Source organism: Martes martes, assembly GCF_963455335.1.
Source record: "Martes martes genome assembly, chromosome: 11".
Taxonomy (NCBI): domain Eukaryota; kingdom Metazoa; phylum Chordata; class Mammalia; order Carnivora; family Mustelidae; genus Martes; species Martes martes.
In genome coordinates, this window is record NC_137899.1 from 97,717,857 (window position 1) to 97,739,026 (window position 21,170).

The 21,170-nt window shown below is 39.9% G+C and overlaps 1 protein-coding gene across 6 annotated transcripts in view; it reads right to left on the minus strand.

Moving 5' to 3' along the window:
- The window catches only part of TPK1 (thiamin pyrophosphokinase 1), a 347,265-nt gene that overhangs the window by 114,282 nt on the left and 211,813 nt on the right, over positions 1–21,170 (minus strand). For all 6 annotated transcript variants that reach the window (XM_080818627.1, XM_080818623.1, XM_080818626.1 and 3 more), the window contains one exon: positions 14,426–14,572. In XM_080818627.1, the coding sequence (XP_080674753.1) occupies positions 14,426–14,572 (147 nt within the window). The remainder of the gene's footprint in view (positions 1–14,425; positions 14,573–21,170) is intronic.

Genomic DNA, 21,170 nt, shown 5'->3' on the forward strand with positions numbered 1-21,170 from the left:
GTAATTACTGTAAAATATTTTTAAAAACTTAAAAAAAATAAGGTCTTATACCTTCAAACCAACTGCAAATGAGCCTAACAGTATATTAATAAATAGGGAGCATAACCACAGAACGAACAAATTTTAATATTTAAAGTGAGAAATTTTAGATGCAGTAGTCTGGCTGGGATATAATTTAAAGACAGACCTAAAAAGAAATCTTAAATTTCACTCAGTAGCTTTACTGTTAATACTAATGTGAGTATTATAAATCTGAAACTAGCTGCTATATACTATAGTATAAAACAAGTATAGCATTTCAAGCCAGGATTTCGGGGCAGGGGGAGTTAATGAAATAAAAACACAAAATAAAAGTTTAAAAACTACGTATTAAAACTGAATTCAACATATCAGTGTGAACCCATGACTTATACACTTACACACACATAACTTTTCATTGTTTCTTAGTTCTGTTTGCTGAAAAAGTCTGAAAGCACCACAGTAGCAATAAGCACATTTGTTACCTGGATCTTGGTTTCTAAATTTCCTCCTCCTTGTTGAAGTATTTAGGATAATGTGATGTGATATCTGCAGCTTACTTTCAAATGGTTACCAAGAAGGAAAAAAAAAAGTCTATACATAGATAGAAGGCACATGATAAAATGTTTAAAAAATTACAAATGGTTGGAATATGTTGTGCATCATACTAGTCTTACAAATTCTCTGTAAATATGGCCCTTTCCATAATAAAAAAGCTGACTAAAGAAAAAAATAAAGTTATGCAGATGATTTCAATGCCTACTCCTGAGTGAGCCACTCTCCATGTGTAGGTAATGCTTCCAACTAGCTATCTTCCCCTCATTTTTTTTGGAGCCCTCCATATGGATCCACTGAAATTCAGAGAGTAGGCATGAATTTTTTTTTTTTTTTTAATTTGACAGAGATCACAAGTAGGCAGAGAGGCAGGCAGAGAGAGAGGAGAAAGCAGGCTCTCCATGGAGCAGAGAGCCCGATGCGGGGCTCGATCCCAGGACCCTGGGATCATGACCTGAGCTGAAGGCAGAGGCTTTAACCCACTGAGCCACCCAGGCGCCCCAGTAGGCATGAATTTTAACAGAAGGCTATAAAGCAAATGGCACAAGAGTAGGATTCAGAAAATTTCTAGAGTATCCATGAAGTACCATCCTCTTACAACATTGCTCTATGCAGGGTTTCCTCATTTGAGAAACAGAAACAATGAACAAGAGGACTGCTGGAGAGTCAAGTGAAATGATGACGACAGGATTTATACATGTTAAAAACTGTCTAACTCTACAATTTTTATTAAAATCTAATTTTCCAACGTTTCAGGTACAGAGGCTATGTTATAACTCATACATGGCTCTTAAGAGATTTCAGAGGTATGCAGTTCAGAGGTAACAGTATGTCTTTGACACTGAGACTATCTTATCTACTTGATATCACGTAAGTACTATCTCAGTCAGCTTCAGAAGACAATACGGGATTGGGACACCTTTAATGCTATTCTCTGTCGAAGTAAGTTTAATCCTCTTTGCCAGTCTGTAGCTCGTCCTAGGTTACACTCTGCTTTGCTAACTTGGTTCCTATCTCTGATTCATTTTTATAAATTCCACTATTAAACTAGTCCGTATGCATGTAAGTCAAATAGATTTCTGTTCATGACAAAGATATAAAAGATTAAGTGGACCTTTTAAAAGACAACTATGTAGGATAGTGGTTTTCAAAAAAAAAAAAAAAAAAGGAGGAAAAAGAAAAAGAAATCCTACCCAGCTGACCAGAGATAGAACACTTACTTTCCCTCCTTTCAGTAAGATTGGCTTAGAAGTGCTGAGATTCCAGGCGTGTGTGTATCCATGCATATCTGTTACATGCAGAGTGTGTGTGTGTGTGTGTGTGTGCGCGCGCGCACGCGCGCGCACGCGTGCGTCTAGTAGGGCAAGGTACCTTACACCATTCCTTGGAAGAGCTTCATAATATCCAGCAGGGTAAATACACAGTTTAAATAAGTACCCTCAAATCCCAGTCCTTCTAGCTTTATTTTGATATGTTTTCCACTTTTTCTTTACTTTCAGTTTGATAACTTTGGGAACAAACAAGATCAAAATGCTCCCAAGTTCAGGGGGAAAAATTCTTAATTGGATAATAAGTAATACCACCCAGCTAGAGCCGTATGAAGTCCTTTATACAGAAACCTTCACTTGTGCCAATCTTCTTCCCAGAGGCTCATTTCATTTCCCTGCTGGTAACACTCAGATCACTTCACAGTTCATTGATACCGCATTGGCAACCTTTTGTTTTCAATCAAAGGGAGATGCTGAAGCAACGCTCAATTGAACTAAGTCTACATGACATAGTGTGCTTGTGTCCTTGCCACAGAGGACTGTGGAAGGGGAGCTAGAGGAAACTCTGACACCTAGCATCCAATATTCCATTACGTTACCTACAATTGAATTATGATGAATTACAATGACAGAGCTCACACAAACGCTGATGCTCACTTTTCTATTGTTCTACCCACACACAGCACGTTTATGGATCAAATCCAGTCTCCAAAACTGATTCTCTGTCACTCATGGTTGAAAATGAAAGGCCAGTGTTCAAATAAGTTTTTAAACAGCTTCCACAGAGACTGAATTTGATACTTCCTCCCCTGTTCCTTTGGAATCACTGAAGGATCACCATAGGTTTTTGCTGATGGCCACCTTTCTGTAAACCCTCCTAAGTGGAAGACTCATATAAGATTAAAGAATTTGTAAGCTGTACGGGTGAGTGGTGGGAATCAGACTGCTGCTGCATGCCTTTCCCTCTGAGACCTCATTGTAGCCAGGCTGCCTTAAAACCTACTGGCCCTGACACCATTGTCCTCAAGGGCAGAAATATACCCGTGGCCACAGAAAGTAGCCATCACTCCCTCAAATGAGCTTTCAATGAACTAGGAAGAAAGCATAGGGCAGTAGAGAAATAAGTGGACTAAGTCACAGCCTGGGATGCCCAGCCACCCTGCATTTTACAAGAAGAGGCAATCATGAACAATTGTTAATGGGAATAATATATTTAAACCATCTAAAACTTCCCTATTTATTCGGATTTGGCTAGCATCCAGTGAACTAAGTGTGATCATTATTTCATCTTTGATAATAAATTTGTAATTATAATTTTTTTAAGGTTTAGAAAATGGAAAAACTTTTAATTTGGTAAATTTTCTTATGGATAGACTGTTATGGGTCCATAGAAAAAAGATTTTAAAAATTGATGAAAATGATCCAGATAAGGGAAGATCAGAAAGGCATACTTGGAAATTCTGTGTAGAAGTCAGAAAATTTGAGTAGGGCTTTAAGAGAGTGACTTAAAAATTATCTGTGGCACAGGAAAGCAGTGATTGTGGTCAGTTTGGAAAACTACTGATGGACCAATTTCTTGGGTTATGTAACACTGAGAAAATGAGAGACCAGAAAGAGGGAGATTTAAAGGTCAAACTCAAAGCTTCACATTTAGACCCAGACCAAGGTGTCCATGCAGAGGAGGAGGGGAAGGGCCCACCACGACTGGGGAGCTGGCAGCAGGCCAGGAAAAGAAGACAGAGTTGAAATAGGTCGAAAAGTACTTCACCAGCGTTGCGCGATACAATCAGCGCCCATCACTGTGCAAGCCATCTTACAAAAGCACAGCATGGCAGCTGCCCTTCTGCTCACGCCAGGAAAGAAATGTATAACCCCCGATATGCATGTTCTGGTTTTGTTTAGCTTGGAAAATGGCCTAACCAAAATAATTTTGTAAGTCATCATTACTTCCCAGGTTAGTCCCCCAAATTCAACTGCTGTGAGTGAACAGTGAGAAAGGGTTAGCAAGAGCGTGGATTTCTACTTAGTCTTTTATATTCTCAACACCTTAGCGGATCGCTCCCTTACCTCCCGAAACTCGAAACCACCTCAAACTCAGTGATACCACTCTTGTAGTTTTCCTGTTTCTTTTCCATTAATGTATTCTATTCTCTAGGGTTCTGCCATTGATCTTTTCACTCCATACCTTCTTCCAGTAGGTAAGACTCCACTCCAAGTTTTTAAATATCATGTATATGTTGAGCATTCTCAAGATATATCAAAGGGTCAAGCTATATGTATGTGTGTGTATATAAGTTGAGCAGAATCATATACATATACATACACACACAAACAGAAGAATTGCCTAAAAGGAGAGATTGTTCTATAGATATCTATATATCTATATTTAAGCACTTCTACATAGTTTTAAAGACAGATCAATTTCTGTGTGTCCCAGAGTCCGCTGACCAACTTCCTATCTTCACGTGTTCTTCTCATATTCTCTATTTCAAAGAAAGACGGCAATCAATTGCCTAATACAGAATCCTAGTCATTATATTGACTCCCCTCTGTGTTCCTCCAAAGAAGACTTCCGAGCACACATCCCAAGAACTCCAACAGCAAAGCGAAGCTGACTTATTCATCATTTCTTTTTCGGGTTTCTAAGAGTTGAATGGCTTCCTTCTCTTTCCTAACCAATTTTTCCTCCATATTGCTATCACACTAAACTCTCTACGTGGTACTCTAGAGCTGTGACATCAATATAAAGACCATCTACCTGAGAATGCAGACAAGTCCCTCTAGCTTTCTTACCTCTAGCTGCATCTCCTATGGCTCCCAAGGAGGTAGCAATTGTGCCAAGTTCTCCCAGGTTTCCTTGCACACCATATTCCTTCCACATTAAATGTCTTTATTCATCTCTCTTAGTCTAACTCCCCAACAGATGTTATCTCCCCTGAGAAACTATCTCCATGATCACCACCAACCCTGTCCCCAATCTGGATTAGATGCTTCTCCCATACCATCCTCACAGCACTCAGTGTTCTGTTCTGTTTTGATTTGTGAGTGTGTGTGTGTGTGTGTGTGTATGTGTGTGTGTGTTTAAGGAAGCTCCAAGCCCCGCATGGAGCCTAACACAGGGCTTGAACTTTCGACCCTAAGATCAAGACCTGAGCTGAGATCAAAAGCCAGAAGCTTAACCAAGTGAGCCACCCCAGCGCCCTGCACTCACTGTACTCTTAAAACAAATTTCTGAATTTTGTGGCTTATTCTTCTGGCTTTTCCACTGAACTATAAGCAGAAGAACAGAAGCTGTTTGTTTTATTTCCACATTCTCAGTGCCTACCGCAGTATCTACTACATAACAGGTGTTTGAAGAATGTTTGTTGATGAAATATTCTATGCTTTAAATCAACAAAACAGAACGCAATACCTATGAAATAAACTCTTTGTGAATGTGTGGTTTAACTTCTTAGTTACATAAAATTAGTTTAATTAAACATGGATAAAACCATAAAGGAAATATTTCTACGGCAATCTAAAGAGGACATTAGAGCACTTAGAGAAATGAGAATTGTATAGCTCTAGGATTTTGTTGTCTTATTGCTCATTAAAATGTCATGTTTTCATAATAGTATAATAAGACTAACACAATGTTCTAAACAAGATAGGTTTTGGTTTATAATTTTAAAGCGCCCTGTAGAGGAGGAAGGGGGAAAGCACACAGAAGAAGAGAAGGAGAGAACGGGCACAGAAACATTTTCCCTAGAAAGCTGAGCAAGGTTTGAAGTGAAAAGAGGAGGATGCTTCGGGAAGATGTGTGTCTGTACGCATTCCACATGCAGAAGCTGCTGCCCTGGAAAAGCAGAGCGGATAAGCCAAAGAAAGAGAGTGAGTAATGCAGAGGACACAGTGTGAAGGTAGACGGCTGAGGTCAGTCACTGAGTGGCAGGACTCTCCCAGAAAAGCAAGTTTGGGTGGGTGAACGGCAGAGGAAGGAATGGGTGTTAGCACTTGTGGTTATGGAAGTGGAAAGTCACTCAATGCGACAGCCCATCCTTGGAGAGGAGATGCCTGGTGGTCCTTTTCAGACCACTGTTGCCTGAGATCTACCTCACGGTTTAGCACCCATTTTCTTTCAAAGAAACACTGTGTATGACTTGGGCAAATCACTTTACCTTCAAGTCCCTGCAATTCTTTATCCATAAAACAATCTTTAAGGTTTTATACCATTTTCACTAATATTTAATGGTTCTATGCTACTATATAGTTTTGTTTTCTTTTTTTAAGCAGGCTTCATACCCAACCTAGAGCCCATGTTGGGGCTTGAACTCACGACCGTGAGATCAACCCCTGAGCTAAGATCAAGAGCTGGACACCAGACTGAGCCACCCAGGTGCTCCTACGATATAGCTGATATTCTGAGGATCACTTCCCTGGTGCCGTCACTGGGGAGGTGGTCCTGGATGTGTGTACATGTGGGTAGTCAGACCCACACCCTCAGCTCACAACAGAAACCACCATGCATGACAAATTTACATCAGAGACATCCAGCTTCTGTCAGACTCTGAACATGTTTCCATCGTATTCGTTACCAGCACGGCAAACGTCTGATTTATAAAATGTGAGAAATTTAAACAGCAAGAAATTGTCCTACTGAGTGAAAAAACAAGTAGCAGTAAACATGACTAAGATCACGAGGAAGAAATATTTACAACATATTTAGAAGTTTGCTCAGGTGAGATAAAAAGTGATGGAAGTCTGCTCTGTAACACCATTCCCCTGCATCAGATACCGGAATCCTGACTAGGAATCACTGAACAAGGCTTAGGATAATGTAAAAGGCATGCCTTATTAACTCTTGGACATCTCATTTCTTGGTCATAAATCCTATTAACTTGTATTACCAACTGCCATAAAACTTGCAGATAAAAGATAATTTATGCTCAGTGTACAGAAGCTAATGTTTCTGCACTCCTGAGAAGCACAGGACCAGAAAATGAGAAAGTACGTATGAGAAATCTGGAACCATCCACACTCTGCATGGCTCGCATGATAAACATGGCTGGGAGCACCTAAATGTCTTCATAAGGAATATAGCCTCACTAGTAATTGATACCAGTAGTGTTTCATGTCGAAAATGTCTCTCACTGGTTTCATAAAACCTCCTGCTCATAAAAGGCTATAAAGTCTTATTAAGAAGACATTTTGGAAAGTAAAAGAAAAATGCTTACTTTTAAGGGAGGAGCTATTATGCATTCTATTTTTAATTTTCTATTTGAAGGAACGTCCAATCTGCCATTTTTAAAGTAAATGCTACCTACTTTCACTCATAATGGCAGTTTGACCCAGAGTAAGTGAAATATGTCAAAACACAACGTAAAGGACATTATATATTCAACATAAACCGGCTAAAAAATTCCATACATTTTTCTATATGTATATAGACCCGGAACTACATTATCGTCCCCTTGTTTTAAAATTCAATTTGTAATAACCAAAATAAGTCACAGATAGGGGACTGAAGACAGAACGTAGATGAAAGACCAAGGTTTGGAATAACCTCTGTTACCTCTGAAACTTTAAGGGAGTGACCAGATCTGCCTGATCCGACAGAACTCTCATGAATGAAGGACGCTTACTTATTTACATAACAGTCTCAAGAGAGACTCCCATGTAGATTATTACAGAAATGCTAAGATAATTTGAGAGTTTAGGTGGCTCTTTAAAAAAGATAAAAAAAAGCACATTTTAGTCCCATGGTCTAAGGCTATCATTGCCACTTAATAGTCACAGGCGACATCTCTTCGCAAAGCACAGCACCAAAACATTTTTATCAGTCCCAGCAACAGGTCCCATAAGATGTCTCATCCTCCTGCTATTATCTTCAATTTCAGAAAATCTATAATTACAGAACCAATTCCAGAAAACACTGTTCTCAAAAATAGTACTCAAAATAATTAACATTTACACTGATTTTCACCACTTTTGAAGTATTTTAGCAAAGCTCAAAGGTAATCTCATTCAATTTTCTTAAATGATAAAAATTCTTGAGGTATGTAGATTTTTTTATACTTGAGGGAAATTCAGAGTCATTTTTAATTTAGGTGAACAATGAGGTAGGATATACCCTTACAGTGTACCCCAAATTCATCTTATTTTAAAATATTGTGGAGAATAATTACATGCACACACACACAACTCTAAACACACACCAACTGCCCACTCAGTAAAACACTATTCATGGATAAATACCAGCCTATGAACTATAACTTGTTTTAAGAGTTTGATATTTGCTATCCAAAATCTATAAAGAACTTACTAAATTCAACACCCAAAGAACAAATAATCCAATCAAGAAATAAGCAGAAGACATGAACAGACATTTCTGCAAAGATGACATCCAGATGGCCAACAGACACTTAAAAAGTTCTCCATCACTCGGCATCAGGGAAATACAAATCAAAACCACAGTGAGATAATACCTCACACCAGAGTGGCTAAAATTAGTAAGTCAGGAAACAACAGATGTTGGCGAGGATGTGGAGAAAGGGAATCCTCCTACACTGTTGGTGGGAATGCAAGCTGGTGCAACCACTCTGGAAAACAGTATGCAAGTTCCTCAAAAAGTTGAAAATAGAGCTACCCTACAACCCAGCAATCACACTTCTGGGTATTTACTCTAAAGATACAAATGTAGTGATCCAAAGGGGCATGTGTACCCGAATGTTTATAGCAGCAATGCCCACAATAGCCAAACTATGGAAAGAGCCTAGATGTCCATCAACAGATGAATGGATAAAGATGATGTGGTAATCATTCATATATATATATATATATATATATATATATATATACACACACACACACACACATATATATATATATGATGGAATACTATGTGGCCATCAAAAAGAACCTGAAATCTTGCCATTTGCAATGACGTGGATGGAACTAGAGGGTATTATGCTGAGCAAAATAAGTCAATCAGAGAAAGACAATTATCATATGATCTCTCTGATATGAGGAATCTGAGAGACAGGGTAGGGGACCATAGCGAGTAGGGAGGGAAAAAATGAAACAAGATGGGACCAGGGAGGGAGACAAACCATATGAGACTCTTAATCTCATGAAACAAAGTGAGGGTTGCTGGGGGTTGGTGGGACGGATAGGGTGGTGGGGTGATGGACATTGGGGAGAGTACATGCTATGGTAAGTGCTGTGAATTGTGTAAGCTTGATGACTCACAGACCTGTACCCATGGGACAAATAATACATTATATGTTAACTAAAAAAAAAAAGTTTGATATTTGCATGTTAGGTCACCAACCCCAAGAAAGAGGAAAGTAGTGTAGTGGAAAGTATAGAGTCAAAACACTTTGCTGTGTGACTGACATGTCTGTCCTGCTTTCCTCACAGAATTGTTATGAAGTTAAAATTAGATGCTTCTTGTAAAAGTTCCAAAATTATCTTCCTTTCTGAGAACAGCTATTCATTGACTTTCAATTAAAAAATACATCTCAAAAGTTTCAAACCATTCTTTATTCGGCACTGAGCACACCAGATTGATTTTCTTGGGCCCTAGTTCCACAATATTTGAAAATGGTTTCAATTTAAAGTTATGAGGCTTCTTCTGTCCATTGTGATTGTGATCAGTCCTATTAATTATGAACAGTAACTGTAGACACCCTTTTTGAATATCTCCCCAAAACATACACACTGCCTAACACAGATGTATGCTCTAGCACATGGATAACATCACACATAGTTCTATGAAAACACACATGGCAAAGTCAGTTCAGTTCAATGATCTGAGTCCCATTTCTAGAATGCAAAATGGTTCTATGCACTAATTTTAGTATAGCTTTCAATAAATTTTTGGTGTTAATCACAGTTCATAAGTATATAATTAAAACTGCTTAAAAATATGGCACACTATATAAGATTGGTTCATATCCTAAATCCTCAAACATACTCATTTTGACTTTTGCATTTATACCAATAATTGTCTTAGTGTTCTCTTACTAAAAGCAGTTGAAAAGCTGGGACCTTGTATGTGTCTCTCGGGAGATTTTTTTTTTTTCCTTAAGATTTTACTTATTTTAGAGTGGGGAGGGGGTGGAGGTGGGGAGAGAGGGAGAGAGAGAGGAAGAGCACAATCTGGGAAGATTTCTCTAGAACTAGTGCCAAAGAGGAGCAAAGCCAGCACCGTTAGTCCCACAGGTGGAAGTCTATGCTAAATACTGTCACTCCTCTACATGACAGAGGGTATGACTGTGCAGGAAGTTTTTGTCCCACATTATATAATAATTATTTTCTTAGGACAGGTAATTTCCCAGTTATTTCTTTTCTTTTCTCTCTCTCTCTTTTTTTTTTTAAGATTTTGTTTATTTATCCGACAGACAGAGATCACAACTAGGTAGAGAGGCTGGTGGGGGGGGGGGGGGAGCAGGCTCCCCGCTGAGCAGAGAGCCCGATGTGGGGCTCGATCCCAGGACCCTCAGATCATGACCTGAGCTGAAGGCAGAGGCTTTAACCCACTGAGCCACCCAGGTCCCCCCCCCCCGCCAGTTATTTCAATGAGACAAAAGCACAATATCACACAAAGACACCAGAAGGCATTGTTTTGGAGAATGTAGACTATGATAGAAAACTTTGTTGGGAGAACTGAGGATTCTGTTTTAACAATTAATTAAAGTTTAATATATTTTATAAATGAGGAAAAAAGTATTCTCCTAGAAATTATGTAGATTCATGATTCCAGACTTTCTTCCCAAACTTCAGTTTCTGGCAGTTTGAGAGAGACAATGTTCTGTGTTCACACAGTAGTTCCTCTCCCTGGGCCACGGCCTCATTTTCCTAGACTGCCCTGCAGTGGCCTGGGGAATGTCACTGTGTCCCCCACCAAAGGTGACAGAGGACAGAGCTGGCCCTGGCCTCTAAAAATATGCAGTGCCACTTTCTAGCTATCTTTTTTCACAGATGCCACAATTTCTTTCAGTTGGCTTAGATACAAGATGGAGGATGCCGCCCAAACCAGACCAGATATTCCGCTGTGATACTCACTGAGATATTCCACAGATAATCTTGGGTAAGCCTCTGAGATTGAGGGTTAACTACTCCCATAACGTAGGCGGGGTTAACACTGTACTTACAGAAGCAGTATGACAAATTAGTACCCTGACCAACTTAATAAGAGTGCTGGAAAAAAATTAAAGAAATCTTTTAAAAGGCATCAAACATCTGTTTTTGGTTTTTTTTAAGGGTACTCAGAAGCCAAAAACTATGGTTGGACTGAAAAAGAAAACCAAATCTAACATTCATCTTTGAAATATTTGGTGTTCACCGAAGCAGATGAACTTGAGCTTTGGTTTCCAAGGCATTGAAGTAGGGAAGGTCATCAGGAGACAAGGCCAAAGGCCTGCCCAGGGTGGGAGCGCAAAAGGAGACTGCACCATATAAAGCAGAGACTTCCAGTGGGAGATGAGTACAAGTAACACTCCCGCCGGACCACTAGGAAAACTTCCTGACCAAGCCCTGGCACTCTGCAGCTGAGAAGAGGGAGCAAGTGTGCCCCGAGCACCTGTAACCAGAAGTCACACTCTTAGCAGAACTGCCTACTTCAAAACTCACAACACCTAGATGGTCAGAAAGTCTCCACAGATGTCCTAAGTTGTTAATGCCTACAAATAACTGGGCTGAGAGTCTACTCTAAATTCTCCTTGGACTTACTTTTAACTCACACTTCAAATAATGCCCATAGGAGAAGCTCCCAGGAATATAAGGTCGTGGCCAAAAATCATCACACACAGAAGGAATCGAGGTTACAAAATATAAAAGTGAAAGTGAATACAAAAGATAGTGGATTTATAAAGACCACAGGTATCAGAATTATTCTAGACCATAAAGTAAGTATGACAATTATGTTTTAAAGAAAGGTCTTGAGGGGCACCTGGGTGGCTCAGTGGCTTTAAGCCTCTGCCTTCGGCTCAGGTCATGATCTCAGGGTTCTGGGATCGAGACCCACATCGGGCTCTCTGCTCAGTGGGGAGCCTGCTTCCCCCTCTCTCTCTGCCTGCCTCTCTGCCTACTCGTGATCTCTGTCAAATAAATAAATAAAATCTTAAAAAAAAAAAAGGTCTTAAAAAAGTGAGTACAGGACAAGCATATAAGAAAGAAGAATCAAGGGGCGCCTGGGTGGCTCAGTGGGTTAAGCCTCTGCCTTCAGCTCACGTCGTGATCTCAGAGTCATGGGACTGAGCCCCACGTTGGAGTCTCTGCTCAGCGGGGAGGCCTGTCTCCCCTTCTCTCTCTGCCTGCCTCTCTGCCTACTTGTGATCTGTCAAATAAATTTAAGAAAAAAAATCTTAAAAAAAAAAAAAGAAAGAAGAATCACAGCAGGAGTTTAAAGCTCTGCGGATGCTTTTAGCAGCAAACAGACCCAGCTGAAGCAGAAGAGCGGCGGGCGCGCCGGGGATGAGCTTCAGAATGCAGCCCAGGGAGGTTAAAGCGCAGACGACATGAAAGAGAAGTTTGCAGATACACATGACACAACTGCAGGATCTTAACTACAATTAACTAGAGTTGCCAAGGAAGGCAGAAGACTAGTGCCAAGACAGTCTCTGAAAAGCTAATGGCTGGGTTTTCAACAGACGACAGACAGCAACCTGTCATTGGAGGAAATCCAGGGAATCCCAAGCTGAATGGATCTTAGGAAGTCCACCATGGTCCACATTACCACGATGGTACAGAACACCAAATGCACTGCCCAGTTCTTAAGGGCAAAAGTCATTTTTCAGATGTGGCTTTTTCTATCAGTTAATCTTCCATTTTTTTACTTTTTAAGAATTATTGTACTGTAGCTTCAACTAACTGGTTATCTGTTCCCTAGAATATCTACCTACAGCCAAGTTACAGGTGACTACTTTAGCAATCATACCATCAATTCGATATAATGAAGCTCAATGATTTATCACGGTAGAAAGTTTCACACTTCAGAAATTGTTAGAAGATTAATAGGTATTTAACAAACACATAATGAGAAATCTAAGAAGCATATCTGCTCATGTCATACGACTAAGTGAAATATTTTAATGACTTCCCATTCCCTACAGCAAAAACGTCCACACTCTACTGTGCAGAACTCAAGGCTCTTCATGAGCTAAGTAGTTTTCTAGTTGTATCTTCTAGTATTTTCCATACTGCAGATCCTACAACATGCCCTGTGCCTCTATCTTTCTTTAGTGGCTCCTTCTGCCTTGCATGGCTTCCTCACCATCTCCCACAGCAAACATCCACTTATTCTAGAAGATCCTGTTCCAATGTAGCCTCAAGAGAATGAAAACCAGGCATTTTGTCTCTTTAATTGGCTGCCATATCCCTGGGTAAGTAAGTGCCTGGCATATAGCAGGATAAATATTTGTTGAATTAATTGAGTGAATAAAATGTGATTGCCTGAGTGGGCTTTCCTTACCACACTTATGACCAATCATATAATCTTTCATCTCATTTATGTACCAATTTTTTAACGGTGCTTTATGTTTATGTTTTTATACATGACTTCTTCACCGGACATGTGTTAGAGAGCAAAAATCATGTTACTAGTTTTCTTAGCCCTCAACTGCCTAGCAGTGCAATGAATAGCAGGCACTCCATAACTGTTTGTTGACTAAATAAATGGACAGTATGGAGTCTGAAAACTGAATTCTTCAGCTCTCTTTTCACATCTCATAGGAAGTGTTCCAGAAAGCTAGGCAATGTGAAGAGCAAGGAAAAAAAAATGCAAAGCCGGATGAACAACAGGGAGCATGCATTGTATCCACTATATTAACCGAACAACAATTTTTAGGTAATGACATGCCACAGATGGTAGAGAGCAGATGGGGTGGAAGCAATGCTGGAAGCAGTACGTTACAATGAGAGGCGAAAAAGAAGAACAACTGTCCACTATCTTCTAAAAATGTTACCAGATGACTATTTTTCTAGATGAACTCACTGATCAACCTTATAAAACTTACTCAGTAAGAATTCTGTTCTAAGCACTATGTTGATAGAAAATCTCCTCGATATTCATCATGGGAAGTGAATGACATGATCATTAGAAATTTATTCTGAGGCAGTGAAATTAATAAGCAGGCAACCTATGAAGAGTAAAAGCTAAAGATTTTCTTTTTAGTGCTTAACAAAATCAAATCCAGTTTCCAATTATAACGACAACACTGAAAATATACGAGAATTCCATTTGAAATATTTGCCAAGCTTTGTGTTTCCTCTGTTGAGATTTTTCTCAAGTGGCATTCACATTCAGCTGCTCAAAATGCAAAAGTGTTAAATTTAATTCTTAGTCAATTTAATTAAAAGTTACAAGATTTTTTTTTTTTCCTGGGCATAATAAAATGCAAACTTGGAGGCTTCTTCTGTACATGTTTGCTGCTCCATGCTGTGAGGCAGCGGAACAGGGTAAACACAAGTAGGCCAACAGGATCAACTTCACTCATGTGTCAACTTCAAAGACACACAGTAGGCTCGTGTTTTCTGCAAGTCTACTTGAATGTTAAAAGTTCTGTGGAGGCAAAGTGCTGACATTATATTTACTCTTCACTTACTGGTTGAAGCAGGTAGATGAGAGATTCCTCTTGGATTATTATAATTGGCAGAGGAGTGATGCAAGTAGCTTGGAACAGGGTGCTCACAGATGCCATAATCTGGTCAAAACGCCCACCAAGACCTCCCAAGGTCACGATTACATCTACCTAAGCAAGGAAAAGCAAAACTGAAAGTCACACATTTAAAGTATTTTCAATAATTAAAAAGCATCTAACAATGAAAAAGAGCTTCCAATACTATATTTTCTATGATAAGCCATAGAGAAATGGCAGATATCATTTCTTTTGTTCAGATGAAGGATTGAAGTTACTTGTTTAAAGCTGCATAATTGGTGAGAAGCAGTCACAATTTGAGACCATCTCTTTCAAGTACAAATTTTGTTTTTCCCATCTGCCTGTTGACCTGGAAAACTAGTCAACTCTTCCTTTACAAGTCTGTTTATGTGTTCCTTCCATTTGGATCTTCCCTGACTTCGCAGCTGGTGCCTCTCCCATCTACCCCATAGCATACCCATGGGCTCTTCTTATAAATACAAAGGTTCATCGCCCCACTAGAATTCAAGTATCCTGAGAACATATACCATCTTTTTATTGATCCTAGCAATATTGCCTAAACTTTCAGGGCTTCATTTTTATGTTCATGTGCAAATATTGGATAATATTTGCCAACTGATATGTTTGTTGTGGGATTTATTTATTTATTTATTTAAATTTATTTATTTGTTAGAGAGCGAGCGAGCGAGCACAGGGAGACAGAGTGGCAGGCAGAGGCAGAGGGAGAAGCAGGCTCCCTGCCGAGCAAGGAGCCCGATGTGGGACTCGATCCCAGGACGCTGGGATCATGACCTGAGCCGAAGGCAGCCGCTTAACCAACTGAGCCACCCAGGCGTCCCTGTTGTGGGATTTAAATGAGGAAATCAAAGGAGTTCAGTATAAAGAATTTAGAACATGTCCATGACATAGTGATTCTTTAAAACTTATTAGCTATTACTCTCTTGCCATTTGCAATGATGTGGATGGAACTAGAGGGTATCAGGCTAAGCAAAGTAAGTCAGAGAAAGATACCATATGATTTCACTCATATGTGGAATTTAAGAAACAAAACAGATGAACATAGGGGAAGTGAAGGAAAAATAAATTAAGATAAAAACAGAGAGGGGAGCAAACCATAAGAGACTCTTAACAACAGAGAACTGAGAGTTCCAGATATTTTTATGCCAACACAGCTTTATATTATTTTCCCTTTTTTAAAACAGATGAGGATTGCTAGAGGGGAGATGGGTGTGGGGATGGGGTAACTGGGTGATGAGCATTAAGGAGGGCAGAGGATGTGGTGAGTACTAGGTGTTATATGCAACTGATAAGTCATTAAATTCTGCCCCTGAAACTAACAGTAAAGTATATGTTAACTAAATTGAATTTAAATAAAAATTTAAAAAATAATAAAAACATTAGCTCTTATTCTATCACCATATTATTTTTGGTATTATTACAGTTACATGTTTTTAACATTTTTGTTATTATTACCTATAGTTTGATATGTTATTTTTCCACCACTTAACACTTTCAAGATAGCATTTCCTATAACTAAAGTATAATTCATTTAAATGTTCCCCTGTTGCTGAAAATGTATTTCCAGGATTTTAATATATAATATTACTTTGCTGCTTTCCTTCTATATAAGACAAAGGGTAAAGATGGGTTGTGGGGAAGTGAAACAGAGCGGAGGAACCTTCTCCTGAATAAAGGAGCCTACAGTGGGCTTGAGAAGAGAACAGAAGGCACTGCCTCCTCCCATGACCCTACACACCTTCTTCTATACTCACCCTAATCTCAAAATGTATCAACAGAGTCAAAGTGGATATAGTCATCATGGAAGAGGAAGGACTGAAGCATTTAAAGTAGTACAAGAAAACCTTAAAAATAATAAAAATGGACTGTAATAATAATCATTCCATCTGGAATAAAAAAGAAATTGTTTAAAAGTAGGGAGTATGGGGGTGCCTGGGTGGCTCAGTGGGTTGGGCCTCTGCCTTCAGCTCAGGTCATGATCCCAGGGTCCTGGGATTGAGCCCCACATTGGGCTCTCTGTGCAGCGGGAAGCCTGCTTCCTCCTCTCTCTCTGCCTGCCTCTCTGCCTACTTGTAATCTCTATCAAATAAATAAATAAAATCTTAAAAAAAAAAAGTAGGGAGTATGTGGTTGTTAGGTTTTTAAAATAGTTCATGAAAAAGAGCTTAAATAAGATTTTGTCCATAAAGATGCCAAGATTTTAAAAGAATAACGTTAACCAAGCACCCATATGACCTGTACAGTTCCTAGAAGAAGAGTAAGTGGTATGAAGTCCATGAAGCCAAAGGCTGTGTTTCTCTGGTCCCATTGTTAATCGTGCCTAACACATCAAAGACAGTCAAGTGTTTCATGAAAGAGTAAGCGAAGACACTGTAAGAAATGACACATCACTTAAGGAAGAAATAGCTTAATTGCTATATTGTGGGAATACGTAAATCAGAATGGGGTTCCTTAAAAACACAAAAGGTAAGTTATACAGAAGAACCAAGACATTTGAAATGAGTTTTCTGACTCTATCAGAATATAGGGAGAATGGGAATTTTTACTTTGGATAAGATACTTCATGTCAAAGCTAGAGTATCTTAAGATCCACACACAATACTGGTTTTGGAGATCTTTCAAGAACTCAAAACATTAGACTTGGCGTCCAGGAAGAGTACGCAACCTAGGAAGCACGTATTACTCTGAATACATAGACAGAGACAGGGACATCTCTTAATCTTCAGAGCAAGAGGGTAACTTGTAAGCAATTAGGCGTAGGCCTGCCAGGGAGATGGCTTCTGTTGGGGGGAAATGGCTTCTAATCTTAACTAAGAGGACTTATTAGTAAGGCTACTCCAGACCAGTGGGGAATAGGCCCAGAAATTATATACCACCTCAGAAAAACTGAAGAGAATTTGCTTTAAACTGAAGAAAAAAAAAATTCAAAGACGTTATATATGAAATATAGCAAAATTACTAAGGCTCTAGTAAAAAGCAAATGGCATATTCTTATGCACATAATCCTAAATTCACATCAGAAGCAAGGTCTAGTGAGAGTTTATTCACTATGCAGATTCTGGAATCCCTTTTTTAGGTTCTCAATTTTTCATTACTATACTCTAAGCCTTGAGGGATCCCATAACCTTTAAGAATGAAATTTAATCCCCCTCTTCTGCACTGGGGTATCATGATGAATAAGCAGTATCTGTAGATCAGTGATTGAATTTTTCAGAATAGAGAAGCCGCAAGATTACTTCTCATCACGACTCATTCTCCCTACAGGAAGTATTTAGCAAGACTGATTAAAAACATTAGAGGATCAATGGGGGCTGCAGGCAGGGTGGGGGGGAGGGTCAGCCTGGGAGGTTTCTGCAGTCTCTGGCGCTAGCTCTAAGTAGGACATCTGGATATTCAGAGAGCAACGAAAGACAGACACCACCCCTGCACATTTACGTAGGCTTTACAAGGCTAGATTTATGGGTTTAGGACTACAATGCCACTGGGACAGCGTTCAATCCGAAACAGACCATTTGTAGACTGCCAGGGTGACTCTTCTGTGTGGATCCAAAGCCTTGTGCATTCATTTCTAATATCACCCGGCGTATTTTGTATTTTTAAAACTTTGTACTTCCCGAGGCTTCAACATCTTCAGACAGGCTGTGAGCACCTGGCCCAGGCAAACAGGTTCACAGGTGATAAGGCTGGTCCCTGCCACAAGTCTCCCCTTCTTGCCCTCCCGACTATGACCTAGTGACATTCAAACAGACCAATGAAATCCTCGCAAGCCTTTGGTTGTCTACCCACGCCGACCCCCAGTAAAGCACTTCCCATGGGGCCTCGCTCTAGCTTCCAGCTCCCCCCAAGTTTGAGTCTGCTTGCTGGGTGTTCCCCTCATGCAGCCCTCAGCCTGGCACACCATGCCTTCCTTTCTAGGACCTCTCAGTATATCAAGGCCTTAAATTTCAGATGTCTGTGTCTGCATCAGACAAAATTCCCAATTTAAGTAACATAATTATTCTTTACAATACACCCAGGCACACATTGTTAAAACTTTTGATATACTTTAGTATCTCTCCTTCTGGAAGAGGCCCATGTATCCCAGAGGCTCGCCCCAGAGTTCGCAACAGAGCAGACAACAATATTTCCTGAGCTTCCCTTAAGCATATAAAAACTCAGGAAAATTTGAATAAATAACCAGAGAGGCAAGAAGCTATCTGTTAGGCTGAGTTAACACCATCTCATTCCTACAAAAGAACACTTCCCTACTTAGCAAAGGTTCAAATAGTCTGGGTCAAATAGCTTTTGAAAAGAGTAACTTATTTCATATGTTACTTCTGGTAATATTTATTGATCATTTACCTTGTGTTAGGTGCTATTCTAAACAATGATATATCAGTAAAGAAGACAAAAACCTCTGCCTTCATGGCACTGACATTCAAGTGAAGGATAATACACAACTGATAGACATACAAATAAGCCTATTAGTTGGGAGGGGAAATGCTGGTAAGTGCTAAAATCCGGAGAATAACAGAGCAGGAGAGAAGAGGGAATGTGCTTCCACTTTTAGGAGCTAGAGCAGACTAGGTTGCACAAAGACCCAGAAGAGATGAGGGAGGTGGCCACGTTCATGGATACCTGGGGCAGGATTCTTCAGACAGCAGAGTATGTTAAGGCCCTGAAGCAGTGACAGAGCCCCAGGCATTTTCAGAGTATCAGGAAGCAATCTGCTAAAATTAAATGAGAAATTAGTAGAAAATATCAGAGTAAAATGTAAGTATTAGATTCGTAGAGACTTGTTAAGCCACTGTAAAGTCTGACTTTTATTGGCATTAAGTGGGGAGCCATTCTGAGCAGAGGAAGACATGGTCCATGTATTTCCAAAACCAGTATGTTCCAGAATTTCTCCACTTCTCAATACCCACAACCTCATGACAACCATGGCTCAAGCCACCAAAATCACCAGGGGTAGAAGCCACTGGGGCGCCTGGGTGGCTCAGTGGGTTGAAGCCTCTGCCTTCGGCTCAGGTCAGGATTCTAGGGTCCTGGGATCCAGCCCTGCATCGGGCTCTTGCTCAGCGGGAGCCTGCTTCCCTTCCTCTCTCTCTGCCTACCTCTCTGCCTGCTTTTGATCTCTGTCAAACAAACAAACAAATAAATATATAAATTTTAAAAAAGTATTTTTTTGAATAAATGAAAGAATGGAACAGGGATTGGAGGAGAGTAAATGAGCACGGTCAATGCATCAGAATACTGGTTGACCTGAAGAACTGCTAGAGTCAGGGCACAAAAAAGTGAATCAAATGGATAAAACAGAGGTTACTGAGGGCTTATAAAACTTGCTATCAACAAGGTCTAGGTGTGTTTACAGAACTGAGTAATGTAGTTAAAAAAGTAATTAAGGTAACCAGAGGGGATAAGTTTAAGGAAACAAGAGGTCTGTGTAGTGGAAGGCTCATTTCAGTATATACAGAATTTATCAAGAATCAAGACAGTACTGTTGAAAAGTATTGGTGATCTAGATGTGTACTTGATCAAGACAGGACGGAAAATGACCAGGACTGTCACGATGAGGACTACAGCAATGAGTGATCAAGTTGTCACGAGGTTGAGAACTAGAGTTTTGGGGGCAAAAGAAGATCAGAATAAAACATCACTGTCTAATGTAAATGTAAGGAGATACATATAGGCAATTTTAAATGCTCAAGAGCTACATAGCTACATTTTACAAGTTTTTTAAAACAGGGAAAATTAATTTTAAAATATATTTTAATGCATTATATCTAAAATATATTTTAAGATGTTATCTGTGTTAAAAATATTGATATGTTAGGAAAACTGGACAATCACAGGCAGAAGAATAAAACTGGACCCTTACACCACTCACAAAAATTAACTCAAAATAAACTGAAGACTTAAACATAAGATTTGAAACTATTAAAAAAAAAAAAGGTTTGAAACTATAAAACCCCGAGGCACCTGGGTGGCATCTGCCTTCAGTTCAGGTCATGATCCCAGGGTTCTGGGATGGAGCCCTGTATCAGGCTCCCTGCTCAGAGGGGAGCCTGCTTCTCCCTCTGCCTCTCCCCGCTGCTTGTGTTCCCTCTCTCGCTCGCTCTCTCTGCGAATTAAATAAATAAATAAAATTCATTAAAAAAAAACAAACAGGGGCACCTGGGTGGCTCATTGGGTTAAAGCCTCTGCCTTCGGCTCCAGGCTTAGGTCATGATCCCAGGGTCCTAGGATCGAGCCCCACATCTGGCTCTCTGCTCAGCGGGGAGCCTGCTTCCCTTCCTCTCTCTCTGCCTGCCTCTCTGCCTACTTGTGATCTCTGTGAGTCCAAAAAAAAAAAAAAAAATTCTTTTAAAAAACAAACAAAGGAACTATAAGACCCCTAGAAGAAAATGTAGGGAAAAAGACCCTTGACATTGGTCTTATCAACCCTTTTTTCTTTTTTCTTTTTATTTTTTTAAAGATTTTATTTATTTATTTGACAGACAGAGATCACAAGACGGCAGAGAGGCAGGCAGAGAGAGAGGGGGAAGCAGGCTCCCTGCTGAGCAGAGAGCCCAATGCGGGGCTTGATCCCAGGACCCTGAGATCATGACCTGAGCTGAAGACAGAGGCTTAACCCACTGAGCCACCCAGGCGCCCCTCAACCCTTTTTTAGAGATGACACTAAAAGCACACGGAA